The 12,897-nt window shown below is 40.8% G+C and overlaps 1 protein-coding gene across 2 annotated transcripts in view; it reads left to right on the plus strand.

Annotated features, from left to right (window-relative positions):
- The first annotated feature begins 314 nt into the window (after nt 1-314).
- The window catches only part of tab1 (TGF-beta activated kinase 1/MAP3K7 binding protein 1), a 34,560-nt gene continuing 21,977 nt past the window's right edge, over nt 315-12,897 (plus strand). For both annotated transcript variants that reach the window (XM_053334549.1, XM_053334556.1), the window contains exons 1-5: nt 315-348; nt 3,901-4,031; nt 6,015-6,168; nt 7,675-7,770; nt 8,563-8,698. In XM_053334549.1, coding sequence (XP_053190524.1) covers nt 316-348; nt 3,901-4,031; nt 6,015-6,168; nt 7,675-7,770; nt 8,563-8,698 — 550 coding nt within the window. In that variant the 5' untranslated portion in view covers nt 315. The remainder of the gene's footprint in view (nt 349-3,900; nt 4,032-6,014; nt 6,169-7,674; nt 7,771-8,562; nt 8,699-12,897) is intronic.

Here is a 12,897-nt window from a genome sequence, read left to right on the forward strand (position 1 = left end):
GCTGATAGACATTTTTTATATATGCAAATGTACACATTTTTTAAAAAGCCATTCAAAAATATTATTCTTCAAATCTTCTCTGGGACCATAAAACAGTGATATGTGAATGTCTGTCTAAGGCTTAATCAAACATTCATTAATGACTGATGAAGGTGAACTGGTGTAGAGACTAATTATGAGTCAGAATATGAACAGTATGTAAAGGTAATCATTTTAATTTTTTAATAATTTACATTAAATGCAGTGAGCGTTCATGTTTAGAAATCTCGAAGCTCAGAATTCGGACTTTGCGATGAGTTCCTGAACGCGTCCAACATGGCGGCCCAGCGGAGGAATTTGATGCAGAGCGTGAGTTATAAAACTTAACCTTAAACTTAACTCTTCAACCTGCAGTGGTAAAGTTTAAACACACATGTAACATCCCTATTATCTTACTTATCCCACCCGGTGGTCTTCACTCTTCTCTTGTCTTTTGTTATCATTTAGTGTCCTTCTTTGATGCTAGTGCTAGCTACAATAGTTGATCTCTCTTAATGCTTAGCCAGCTAACATTAGCCTTGCATGTAATCTCAAGATAATAAGATTTATCAGAGGTTAATCTCTAAAGACAGATAATATAACTAAAAAGTAAAGTGGAGGAGGTAACTGTGTGGTGGATAACAACTATCTACTCCCCTGGTTTGCTTGTCAGAAAGCTTGTGTGAGTTAGCAGAGAGTCACAGTCGGCTAGCTGGATGCTTTGTAAACAAACATTATTAACTAATTATTAGCTTTATTTATTAAGTTGTCAGATGGTTTGAAGTGGTTATTGGTTTTAAAAGAAGCTTTAGTAGTTGTTAATAGTGGTTCATGGTACCTGTTTTAATATTCATACGTACTATTATCATTATTATTATGCATATTATAACTATATAATAGCCTGTCAAAGGGTTTAAAGGACCTAAAATGGGTTATCACTATTAAACACAAATACTTTTAAGACATTTGTTCACCATTGCTCTCTTATGAAGTGCTTTTATCTAACATTTGTTTTGTCCTCTCGTTTTAATTTAATATTATCCCATTTTATGTTTCCTATGTTTTACTGGTGTTTCATGATTTAGCACTTTGTGGCATTTCCTGCATTAATTGTGCTCCATAAATACAGTTGCTTATTATTAATGAGATTAGAAATAAAATAAAATATTTCTTAGTCACACAATGAGGCAATAAAAATAGAAGAGCATCATTAAAAAAAGAATAGAGAACAATAAATAACAATTAAGTAGGTACTAAAGCAATAAAAACAATAGTAGTAAAAAAATATATAGTATTGTGCAGAAGTCATAGGCCACCATTAGATTAGTTGTTTCAGCAATGCTATAATAACCATATATAACTATTTCTCAGTATACTTATTAGAATGCAACCAGGAAATACAGGAAAGGGAAAAAACACTTGAGCAACAGCAGGAACCTGGCTCTCTTAAACATGAATAGAGTGGAACCTTAATTAATAATAATATTTAATAATGAATGTTAAACTTTGTATTTCCTGTTTGTATAATGGTGATGGCCCTAAGACTCTTGCACAGTAATGTGTATATAATGCACATTTGAACTGAAGTAGTAGTATACCTGAAATACTAATATTGCACAGTCAGTTTGGGGAGGGGGGCGGGGGGGGGGGGGGGGGGGGGGTCTCTTGGGGTCAGTGCTGATTGTACAGTCTGGCAGCTGCAGGAAGGAAGGAAGCTGTGATATCGCTCCATCACACACTTTGTTTGACGGAGTCTGTAGCTGAAGGAGTCTCCAGTGGGGTCTAGGGGTCATCCCAGGTCGTTACTATTAATATTATTATTATTATTTCATTATTGACGCACCTCATAATCTCATTTTATATCACACTAGATTCACTGAACCTGTGATGTCAAACATGAGGCCCGTGGGCCAAAACCGGCCCGCCAAAGCATCCAATCCAGCCCACTTTCCTTCTTGTGTTCTTTTCCTTCCTACCCTCCTATCATCTGTCCTTCCTTCCTTCCTCCCTTTCTTACTTCTGTCCTTCTTTGTTTACTTCCCTCTGTCCTTCCTTCCTACCATCTTTCCTTCATCTTCTTTTCCTTCCTTCCTTTCCCCTTTCTTTTCCTTCATATTCCCTTTTCCTTCCTTCCTTCCTTTCTTCTTTTCATGTTTCCATCCCTCCTTCTTTCCTTCCGTCATTCTTTCCCTTCCTTCCTTCCATCTTTCCTTCCTGTCTTCTTTTCCTTTCTTCCCTTGCCCTTCCTTCCTTCTTTCCTTCCATCATTCCTTCCCTTCCCTCCTTTCCTTCCTATAACTTTTCCCTTCTTTCCATTCTTGTTTCCTTCCGTCCATCCTTCCTTCCTCCCTTCCGGAAATCCTCCCATATGAAGTCAAATTTGGCCCTTGAACTAAAATGAGTTTGACATCCCTGCTCTAAGGAGACGGTGTTGGTATATACTCTACATAATAATGACGGGAACTTAACATCACTTTAGTCCTTTTTTATTCCTTTTTTTTAAGGACTTTCAGTGATTACACAACACAACCCCTGTGGCGTAGTTTTTTTTTTTTGTGCTTCCTCTTCAGCCCAAACTGTGTCAAACTGTTACAGCAACAAGCAGCAGCGGTTATGCTGATGTAAGGCAGGCTTTAAAAGCATTATCACTTCCATTTATAGAGCACTTTCCATTAGAGGTAGACTCCACATGCTTTTACAGTTACAGTAAAAAATATAAGTGTGTAAGACGCACTTTATTTTATTCTTTTCTGTTAAAGACTGCTTTATTTGAATGTAGTTAATTATTTTTATACTCCAAAACTTTCTCATTTTACTTTTATTTTAAACACATATTACACCTGAAAGTCTAAGTCACCATAGACTAACTTTTATACTTTAACAATGTGGTCGACTCCCCAAGCAAATTTAAACAGGTTTTGGTTTCATGTGCGAGTTGATCTGCAACACTAATGACGCTTTTCCACTACAAAGTTCCAGCACTACTCGGCTCGACTCGACTCGGTTCCAGGAACGACCTTTTCCATTGCAAGAAGGTACCTACTCAACGTGGGCGGGGTCGTCATAGCAACGGCTCCGCGAAACTGCCGTGACTTCGTTTTATACGCGACACAAACACATAAACAATGGAGGACATGGAGGTAGTGGTGTACTTGCTGCTGTATGTGGCTTTCTGTCACACACAAAGCAACAAAACTGTCCTTCTTTCCTTCCCTCTGTCCTTCCTTCCTTCCTTCCTTCCTTCCCTCTGTCCTTCCTTCTTTCCCTCTCTCTGTCCTTTCTTCCTTCCTTCCTTCCTTTTTTCCAGCCTTCCTTCCGTTTGTCTGTCCTTCCTTTCTTCCCTCTGTCCTTTCTTCCTTCCTTCCTTCCTTCCTTTTTTCCATCCTTCCTTCCCTCTGTCCTTCTTTCTTTCCCTCTGTCCTTCCTTCCTTCCTTCCTACCCTCTGTCCTTCCTTCCCTCTGTCCTTCCTTCCTTCCTTCCTTCCTTCCTGCTGCTGTATGTGTCTTTCTGTCACACACAAAGCAACAAAATTGAGCGGTATGGCTGTAACACTGTTGCCGGTATTTAAAAATGCCGGGTTTGATTCTTGTGTGGGACGGCTCATGACTCTTCCAGCGACAACTCTTCTGACCAATCAGTGGCCGGCAGTCTGATGATGTCACATTTAGTATCGGCTCAGCTCGCTTGGAACCTCAACAGAGCAGGTACTAAAAAAAGTACCAGGTACCAGGTACTATCACTAGTGGAAACACAAGTCGAGTCGAGCTGGAACTGTGTAGTGGGAAAGCTCCATTAGTCACTCACCACCTCCGCTGTGATAAATAGAGGAAGAACCTTTTTTTTTAACATGCCTCCTCTGACTCCTTTGTTCCCCTCCTCAGCATCAGAGCTGGACAGATGACCTGCCGCTGTGTCAGATGTGCGGGGTTGGCACAGCACCCAACTGTGTGTACGCCGCAGAGGGTAAAGGCACCGAGAGCCACCCCAACGAGGACGGACACCTCAGGTTCAGGTAAGAAAATGGAATATTGAAAAACAGCAAAGATATTGTCATTCTTTTACGATTCCACTTTTTTTTTTGTTTTTTAGTGTTACAGTCCAAACTTTGAACTGGTGCTGTTTGTAAATAATAACATATAACATTATCAAACTGTAGATTATTCAACCAACTGATCATATCAAATTGGAAGCGTCCACCAATCAACTTTTCAGGCTAATTAGTAGAATTTCTAGTATTTAATGTCCTCTTAACCTTCCTGTCCTCGTCAAATTGACCCCGTCTGTTTTGACTGTTCCTTTTTTCCTCCCTCCCTCCCTCTTACCTTCCTTCCTTCTTTGCTCCATCTGTCCTTCCTTCCTTCCTTCCTTCCTTCCTTCTTTCCTCCCTCCTTTCCTCCCTTCCTTCCATCCTTCCTTCCTTCCTTCCTTCCTTCCCTCTGTCCTTTCTTCCTTCCTTCCCTCTGTCCTTTCTTCCCTCTGTCCTTCCTTCCTTCCTTCCTTCTTTCCCTCCCTCCTTCCTTCTTTCCTCCCTCCTTCCTTCTTTCCTCCGTCATTCCTTCCTTCCTCCTTTCCTCCCTTCTTCCCTCCTTTCCTCCCTTCCTCCCTCCTTTCCTTCCTCCCTTCCTCCCTCCTACCTTCCTTCCTTCCTTCTTTCCTCCCTTCTTCCCTCCTTTCCTTCCTTCCTCCCTTCCTCCCTCCTTTCCTTCCTTCCTTCCATGACTCGAGGACAACAGGAGGGTTAAAATCCTAATCTTTGTAGAAATGATTAACAGACAGTCTGATTAAGTGTTTATAATGGTGGTGAATGAATAAGCAAATAAGAAGTGTTGTTACTGATCCTGACTTGTTGCCATCATAATAGTTCATTAATATCCAGGCTTACAGTATTAACCCTTACATACTGTATTCTGTTCATATCCTGACTCATAATTAGTCCCTACACCAGTCTAGTCACATTCATAAACTCTCCGTCAGTAATTAATACATGTTTGATTAATCTGCAAACACAGTGTATGATATTTATTTATGGAGATACAATACAGAAACAATATGTTACATTTGCATATGAGTCAGTGGCAAATAAAGGTTGGCAAGGTGAGCTTCAGGTTTGTTAAAATGCATCACTTGAAATGACATTTGCACCATTTATTTACTAAAAGTAAGACTGAATGCTCCTGAAAATGTCAAATGGTGTAACCACAAAAGAATGATAAATATTATATTATAACATGTTACAATGTATTTAAGTTTACTAATAATTATGTCTTTAAGTAATTAAGTAAATGTTTCCTGATCTCCATGATTCTCCAGATGAAATGTAATATTTAGAACAGTTTTATCCCATTACCTTTATTTAATATAAAAAGTTATAATATAAGATCATACCAAACTTGTTGATATGGTGTTTTATTGAGAATTTAGCATTTTTCAGCAAGTTGAATTATTTGGTACAAAGTTTTTATGGTTACACCACTTAGACATATTTACCATAATCCTCTAATATATTCTCCTTCCTTCCTTCCTTCCTTTCTTCCTTCCTTTCTTCCTTCCTTCCTTCCTTCCTACCTACCATCCCTCCTTCCTTCCTTCTTTCATTCCTTCCTCCCTTCCTTCCTTCCTTCCTTCCTTCCTCCCTTCATTCATTCATTCATTCATTCATTCCTCCCTCCCTTCCTTCCTTCCTTCCTTCCTTCCTCCCTCCCTCCCTCCCTCCCTTCATTCCTTCTGTCCTTCCTTCCTTCCTTCTGTCCAGTTTTTATGGTTACACCACTTAGACATATTTGTCATAATCCTCTAATATATTCTCTCAAAATGGATTAAAAGCAGAAATTTGATGCTGGGTCCACAAAAAAAGGATGTGTGCAAGTTATTCATATGTTTATTTTCACATTTTAACACCTTTAAGTTTGACTAAACTGCTTGGACCCAAAAACAAGGTCATCAACCCAAATAGAAAAATGTGTATCAGCATCATTTTGTTTTCTCCACCAATCAGAGGCGAGGACGGCTGTTTCCTGTATGGGGTTTTTAATGGTTATGACGGCAGCAAAGTGTCCAGCTTCGCCTCGCAGTGTCTGACGGCCGAACTGCTGCTCGGACAGCTCAACTCCAGCCACACGGACAACGACGTCCGCAGGATCCTCACGCAGGTCTGTGTCTGTTCATCATCATCATGAAGAAAGAGACAGGAAGTTCAGGGAGGGAAATAAACTCTATCAGCCACATGCCTCTAACTGTACAACACCACAGCTCCCAGTACCTCCCAGTAAAAAACACTGATGCTGTCCTTACTAGGCTTTACACGAGCAGGACTTTTGGGGCCGATCACGTCTTCTTTGTCCACGCTCCGTTTCTTAACCTTCGTGTCGTCTTCCGGGTCAAATTGACCCCGTCTGTTTTGACTGTTCCTTCTCTCTTTCTTTCCTTCCTCTCTTCCCTCCCTTCCTTCTGTCCTTCCTTCTGTCCTTCCTTCCTCTTTCCCTCCTTCTTTCCTTCCTCCCTCCCTCCTTCTCTCTTTCTTTCCTCCCCCCGACCTTCCTCCATTCCTTCTTTCCTTCCTTCCTCCTTTCCTCCCTCCTTCCCTACCTCCCTCTCTCCCTCCCTCCTTCCTTCTTTCCTCCCTCCCTCCTACCTTCTTTCCTTCCTTCTTTCCTCTGTCCTTCTTTCCTTCCTTCTTTCCTTTCCTCCATCCATTCATTCTTTCCTTTCCTTCTTTCCTTCCTTCCCTTCCTTCCTTCCTTCCTTCCTTCCCTTCCTTCTTTCCTTTTCTTTCCTCCCTTCCTCCCTCCCTCATTTCCTTCCTTCCTTCCTTTCCTTCATCCCTTCCTTCTTTCCTTTCCTTTCCTTTCCTTTCCTCCCTTCCTTCCTCCCTCCTTTCCTTCCTTCCTTCCTTCCCTTCCTTCCTTCCTTGACTGGAGGACATGTTCCCTATCCAGGTACATTTGTGGTGTTGAAACATTTTGCAGATGCTTCCCCACGAGCTTCTTTAGTGTTGCATGTTTGTTTGAATCCGACAGCTCATGATTCAAGATTCAAAAAACTTTATTGTCCGTCACATCGTGACAGGGCTCAAAACTAACTGTCGGACATGTTGGTGGTGTGGAACTTCTTCAGATTAAACGAGACAGATCTCAATCTATGCAACGGGAGCATCTGCAAAAAGTTTCAACATGACGACATTGATCGGATCACCGTATTAAGACATTACAGCCGATCTCACAAATTGCATAAACTGCTAAATATCAGCCGATCTGATATAGCCGATCAGACCTTACTATTTAATCCCAGGAACATTGTCTACAGCAAAGCAGAATAAGATCTATCACACTGTACTTGTAAAATAGGAATGATTCATTGCTGGTTTGTCTCTACACATGAGATTTATTGACAAGAAAAATATATAAACATTTTTTTTAGCCTTATCCTAAAAAAATAAAGTGTGATAAGATTGTCCCATACTTTATACTTTATACAATGTAGCTCCATTTAGAGAAGGAACCACCTGTTCTGTTGAAGTCTCTTAAACAATCCTCAGTGTTTAAGTGAGTTCATTCATACTTGTCTGTGCTTGCTTGCGATCCACACTGAACAGAGCTGACTGGAAGCGTTGCCAACACTGTGTCATCCCGACACATCACATGCTCTTATTGTTTCAGGCCTTCGACGTGGTGGAGAAGAGCTACTTCAGCACGATAGATGACGCTCTGGCGGAGAAAGCTCACCTGTCCAACTTCATCGTACCACACAATGAGGTGCGTATACTAAACACACACACACACACACACACACTCACAGACACGCACACACGGGCACTCTGCGAAGCATATCGACAGATTAAGATGAAAATTGAGAAGAGGAATCCGCCCGTTGGTTACCATAGCAACCAGACATTTGGGCATTAGTGCGAGCTAGTGCTCAGACATCGGAGAATGAGCTTGTTACGTTCTAATTGGTCTCATCAGCCTGTATCATTAGATAAGCCGGCCCCAGTTCTCCTTCTTCTTTGGATTCAGCTCTTTCTCTGCGTCTTCACCCCCCCACCTCCCCCACCCCTCTTCATACTCCACCTCCATATTTTTCTCTTTATTCCAGTCATCTGCTTCACATAGTGTTATATCCAGGTGTGATATTACTTCTGGTGTGATGATGTCAGTCACTTTGTGTTGCTGTGAGATGTTTTCATTAAAGAACACATATAGTCATAACCTCCTTTTTCTTGTTCTCTCTATCCGCCTGTCATGCTTACTATCTCTCTGTGTTCATGTTTCTTACTCATCTCTTATCCTTTTTCATCTCACCTCCCGCCTGTTTTTTTTTCATCCTTTCTGTCCCTCTCCTCTTGTATCCATCTGCCTTTTATCTTGCCTCTTTTTTTTTCATTACTCACCTCCTCTCTAATCATTTATATCACTCTCTCTCTCTTCTCCCTGATCTCTGTCCTCTTCAATCATGCTACTCCTCTTCTTTCCCTCCCTATTCCTCCCACTCACTACACCTTCCTCCTCCTCTTTTCTTCTTCTCTGTCTCCGCCCGGCTGGTTTTAGAACGTGTCATTCCAGATTTCGTCTCAGAATCAAAAGGTGCAGGAGCGTCTGAAGGAGCTGGAGCAGGAAGTGTCAGGTGGAGCTACGGCCGTGGTGGCGCTGATCCTCAACAACAAGCTTTACATCGCTAACGTCGGTATGGACACACACACACACACACAAACACACACAAACACACATTACCACAGTGCCACAGTTATCTTTCCACCTAAATCCTGACTTTCATAGCACTTATACTCTGATTTATATCTTTAGTTTTTACCTTTTAATTTTCATCTTTGTAGTATTTATATAATTATACTCACACCAAAGACCAGCCAACAACCACTTCAGGATCTAGTCTATGCCAGTAGATGTCAGGCTTCACACATTAGCTAGCTTTGGCTTTGAATTCCTCTTTGAAAATCCACAAACTAGACACTTATATCAGCATTGAAATTCACTTCCAGCTGTCTCAGTGGGACGTTGTTTACACAAAGTTTATGAATTCATTGCTTATGTTAAGTGGATGAATTCAGTATCAAATGAGATTAAAGAACATACAGTTATTTTTAGCATATGCCTGTGTGGATTATATTTGTATAAATGTATCTAATTTCTGACAGTGTGGGGGAAACTACTGTGTTTTATTTCTGCCATAGAGATTTCCTTAAATCTGTAGTACTGAAACTAACAGTGAAGAAAAACTAAGATAAATAAGCAGACAGACTAAAACTGAGCTCTGTGAAATATGTTGTTGCAGTTATTTACTAAAACAGATAAAAGTAGATGTAGAAAATACTCAGGAGCCATTTAAGCAGCCAGCAACATCAGAGCAGCTTATTTAATTCAAACTGGGCATTGAAAAGATCTTAAAAGAACTCTTACATTTCATTTCCTGATAGTTGCAGATATCTTAAAAACTGGCAAATGACGTTATTTGGCTCTCCAAACAGAGGAGCTGCCAAACACACACATTTACAACGTCCTCCATTGCTCTTTTTTTTTTTTTTTTTTTTTGCTTCACTACAAAGAGGATACAGGCGCTATTTTTAGCAGCTATCCGAGTTAATTCTGGATGCTCAGAATCAGCTTCATGCAGGGCTGGATTCGGGGTTGAGCAGGTATGCCTCTTGCATTTTTAATATCCTGATGCAATTTGAGTGTCACTTTTCTTTTAAATCAGATTTGTTGCTTTGATCTCATAACTGTCTGCTTTAGTATTGATATCCAATATATACGCTCTAAAATTATAGTTGCCGGTCATGTAAAATTATACGATATAGATCCACTAAAGGACAAGGTCAAAAGCTTCTATAGAGCATTTAGGCTGCATTCAGACTGCAGGCACAGAAGAGGCTCAAATGTGATGACTGCCGACTTTTACGTCACTCTGGATGGACATTCATCACAGCTCTGCGCTGGCAGGAGTCGCCCTGTGAATACAAACATGGAAACACAGCTGCTCTCTCATAACATCCTGAAATTTTTGTAATGAAATCTGTTTCTGTGAAGCCATTTACGTCACGGCCACTCCTGGCTCCGAGTTCCTGGCATCCGCACACACACACTCCTCCCCTGCAGAACTAAGAGCCATCGCTCCACGAAAAAAAAAAAGCCAGAATTGATAAATTTTGCTCCTCTTTCTCTTCATCCTCATCATCATCTGCACATCATCTTGTAAATGGAGCTGTAAATGCTGAATCAGTGGCCTCTGTGTTTATTTCTGTATGAGTTCAGGACAGCGACCCATTCACAATATCAATCTAATATTGCCAACAGTCAGGAAATAATGTGAGTAGCCAAGCTGAAAAATCCAATGGGAGAGTAGTAAATCCAAATTCAGCACTAAAGCTTGCAGTGTGAGAGTAGCTATAAGAAAGGACGTCTGTAACATCGAGGATTATCCACAAGATTTTGGGCATTTTTCTGCATTACAACAACTGTCTAATTCTGTTAAGGACCATGCTCATTCTTAAATTGGCACATTTTAAATCCACAAATTTAGTAATTTGCAATAAAACTTACAGCTAATTTATGCAGAGTCCAAAGTTTCTAAATTCCTTCACAGGTCACATTACAGCGAATAAGAAGTAGCTTAAGCATGATGTCATAAACTGGCTCAACATATGTGACAAGGAGGGGAGGCAAGTCAGGGTTTGAAGTGCCAAAAGAAAATGTTTTATTGTAGAGAGAGAGAGAGAGAGAGAGAGAGAGAGAGAGAGAGAGAGAGAGAGAGAGAGAGACCAGGCTGGCATTTATCACCTTGGTAGAGGCCTAGCCAGGTGTCAGCACCTTGCCCTAACAACCCTCCCTGACTACCAACTCCTGCAGGAAGTAATCAACTGCATGATGGCGAGCAGAAAGGGAGGGGTCGTAACAATGAAGTAACAATACATGTTACAAAATGCTTATATTAATATATTTTTGTCATGTGTTCTTATTTACACACACAGGCCTGTCACAATAATTACATTATCGACTTATTGTATCGTATCGACATCATCGTGTCTATATATGGACTTATCCTATGATACATGGACATGACCTCAATCATTTTTTGACCTCAGTATCGTCACACTTCACATTAGCAGCTAAGAGGCTATTCATGTCACATTAGCTAAACGAGTAGTTGCCTCCATTCCTCATTTTGCACATCCTGAGTAGAGACTGCAGAAGTGAGCTGCGCTGCTTATGTGTAGGGCCCTATGAGTTCCGGAATCACGGAATTGGCCGATTTTAAAATGGAATTTATTTTTAACATTCCGGAATATCACGTGTGGAAGAGGAATGTATGTCTGTGGAAAACTGCATGGAGGGAAGCAAATCAGGGTGGCACAACAAGCCCCCCTCCTCCACACACTGAGCCCATCCCCCTTCAAAACAATGTAAGCATGGCCAAGCGGCTGAACACGGCTCTGTCTTCGTTGGCGAAAAAACTTCAAAGAATAACTGGAGACTAACCCCTCAGCACAGAGCCCAGCAGTTCCCGAAGGACTTCTATGTGTCAGGTGAACTGTTGTTTTTGTTAGTAAAATAAGAGTTAAAGGTAAAAAAAACAGGATTCACAAAAATTAAAAGGGAAAAAATGGAATTTGGGAAAAAATAAAACAGATTTTATAGAGCCCTATATATGAAAATAAAGGTAAATAACTCTTTCCCGGCCCATAATAGTAGTCTGTGTTTTTACAGAAATGTAGCGGCCCACTCTCCTAAATACATAAAATGAATATCTGAAGAAATAATCCAGATCATTTTTGCTAGATGTTAGATTCAGCTAAACTAAAATCAGCAGGTCTCACTTTGTAACATGAAATGACCCAACGACAAACACATGCTTCACATATTATACCAAGTTTATTTGTTCCTGAAACGGGAAAAAAAAAGTCCTCCCACAAGTTCTGTTTTCTCTGTTTTCTCTGTTTTCTCTGTTTTCTGTGTTTTCTGTGTTTTCTTCAGACAGATGTTTGAATCATTTCAGACTCTTCCAAAATATACCGAGAACGTCTCTCATTGTTTTTGAATCCCTGTTGCCAAAGCCGACTCCTGCAGGCAACAGCTGCAGAGGCAGTAGCATGGTAGCTTGTTCTGAGAGTCTCAGTGTGTGCAAACATCAATATGACTGCGTTTGTGTGTACGGACCCCTCCCAAGCCCCCCCGCCCCCCTCGACACCTTTTAAGCACAGAATCGAAGAGGAACGTCTATCTTTAATATTTTACTACACAAACTTGCAGGCCGCTTTAGATCCCTATCAGAGGAAATTCAAATGAGACTGCGGGACCACCACCACCACCCCTGAGCTCTCTCTCTCTCTCTGTCTGTGTGTGTGTGTGTGTGTGTGTGTGTGTGTGTTTGTGTGTGAAGTATTTTCTCTTTTAAGAAATCCTCTAAGTTATTAAGCAACAGACCCCAGCTGCTCTATGTGGGGTTTGTTTCATGTAACTAGACTCTGTGTCTTCTTACTTCTGGTTGATTTAAACAGTAATGAAGGATATGAATGTGTTTTTTTTTTTTTGTGGAGTTGCATTCATTCAAAGTAATTCTGTTTTTTCTCTGATTGTGTGTGTTTGCAAATCCCCTGAAATGTTTTTTGATGTTTCTGCGCTTTTGCTTTCATATTAAATTATGTGGAAGATAAAGGAAGAGAGCCTCACACTCTTCTACTCTTGGATTTAATTTACTTTTTGTCCTCAAGGACATGGCAGAGAGCAGAAAATGAGGGTGGGAGGGTGGTGGTGTAGCAATTAGTAGCGGGGGTAGAAAGAAAGCAGATTCTCCCCACCGGCCTGATTCGTGAGGGTCAAGAGTTCAAAGTTGACCGAACATGAATCCCAGCGAGGGTTTGAACATAAGAC

The sequence above is a fragment of the Scomber japonicus genome, chromosome 2 (assembly GCF_027409825.1).
Source record: "Scomber japonicus isolate fScoJap1 chromosome 2, fScoJap1.pri, whole genome shotgun sequence".
Lineage (NCBI taxonomy): Eukaryota > Metazoa > Chordata > Actinopteri > Scombriformes > Scombridae > Scomber > Scomber japonicus.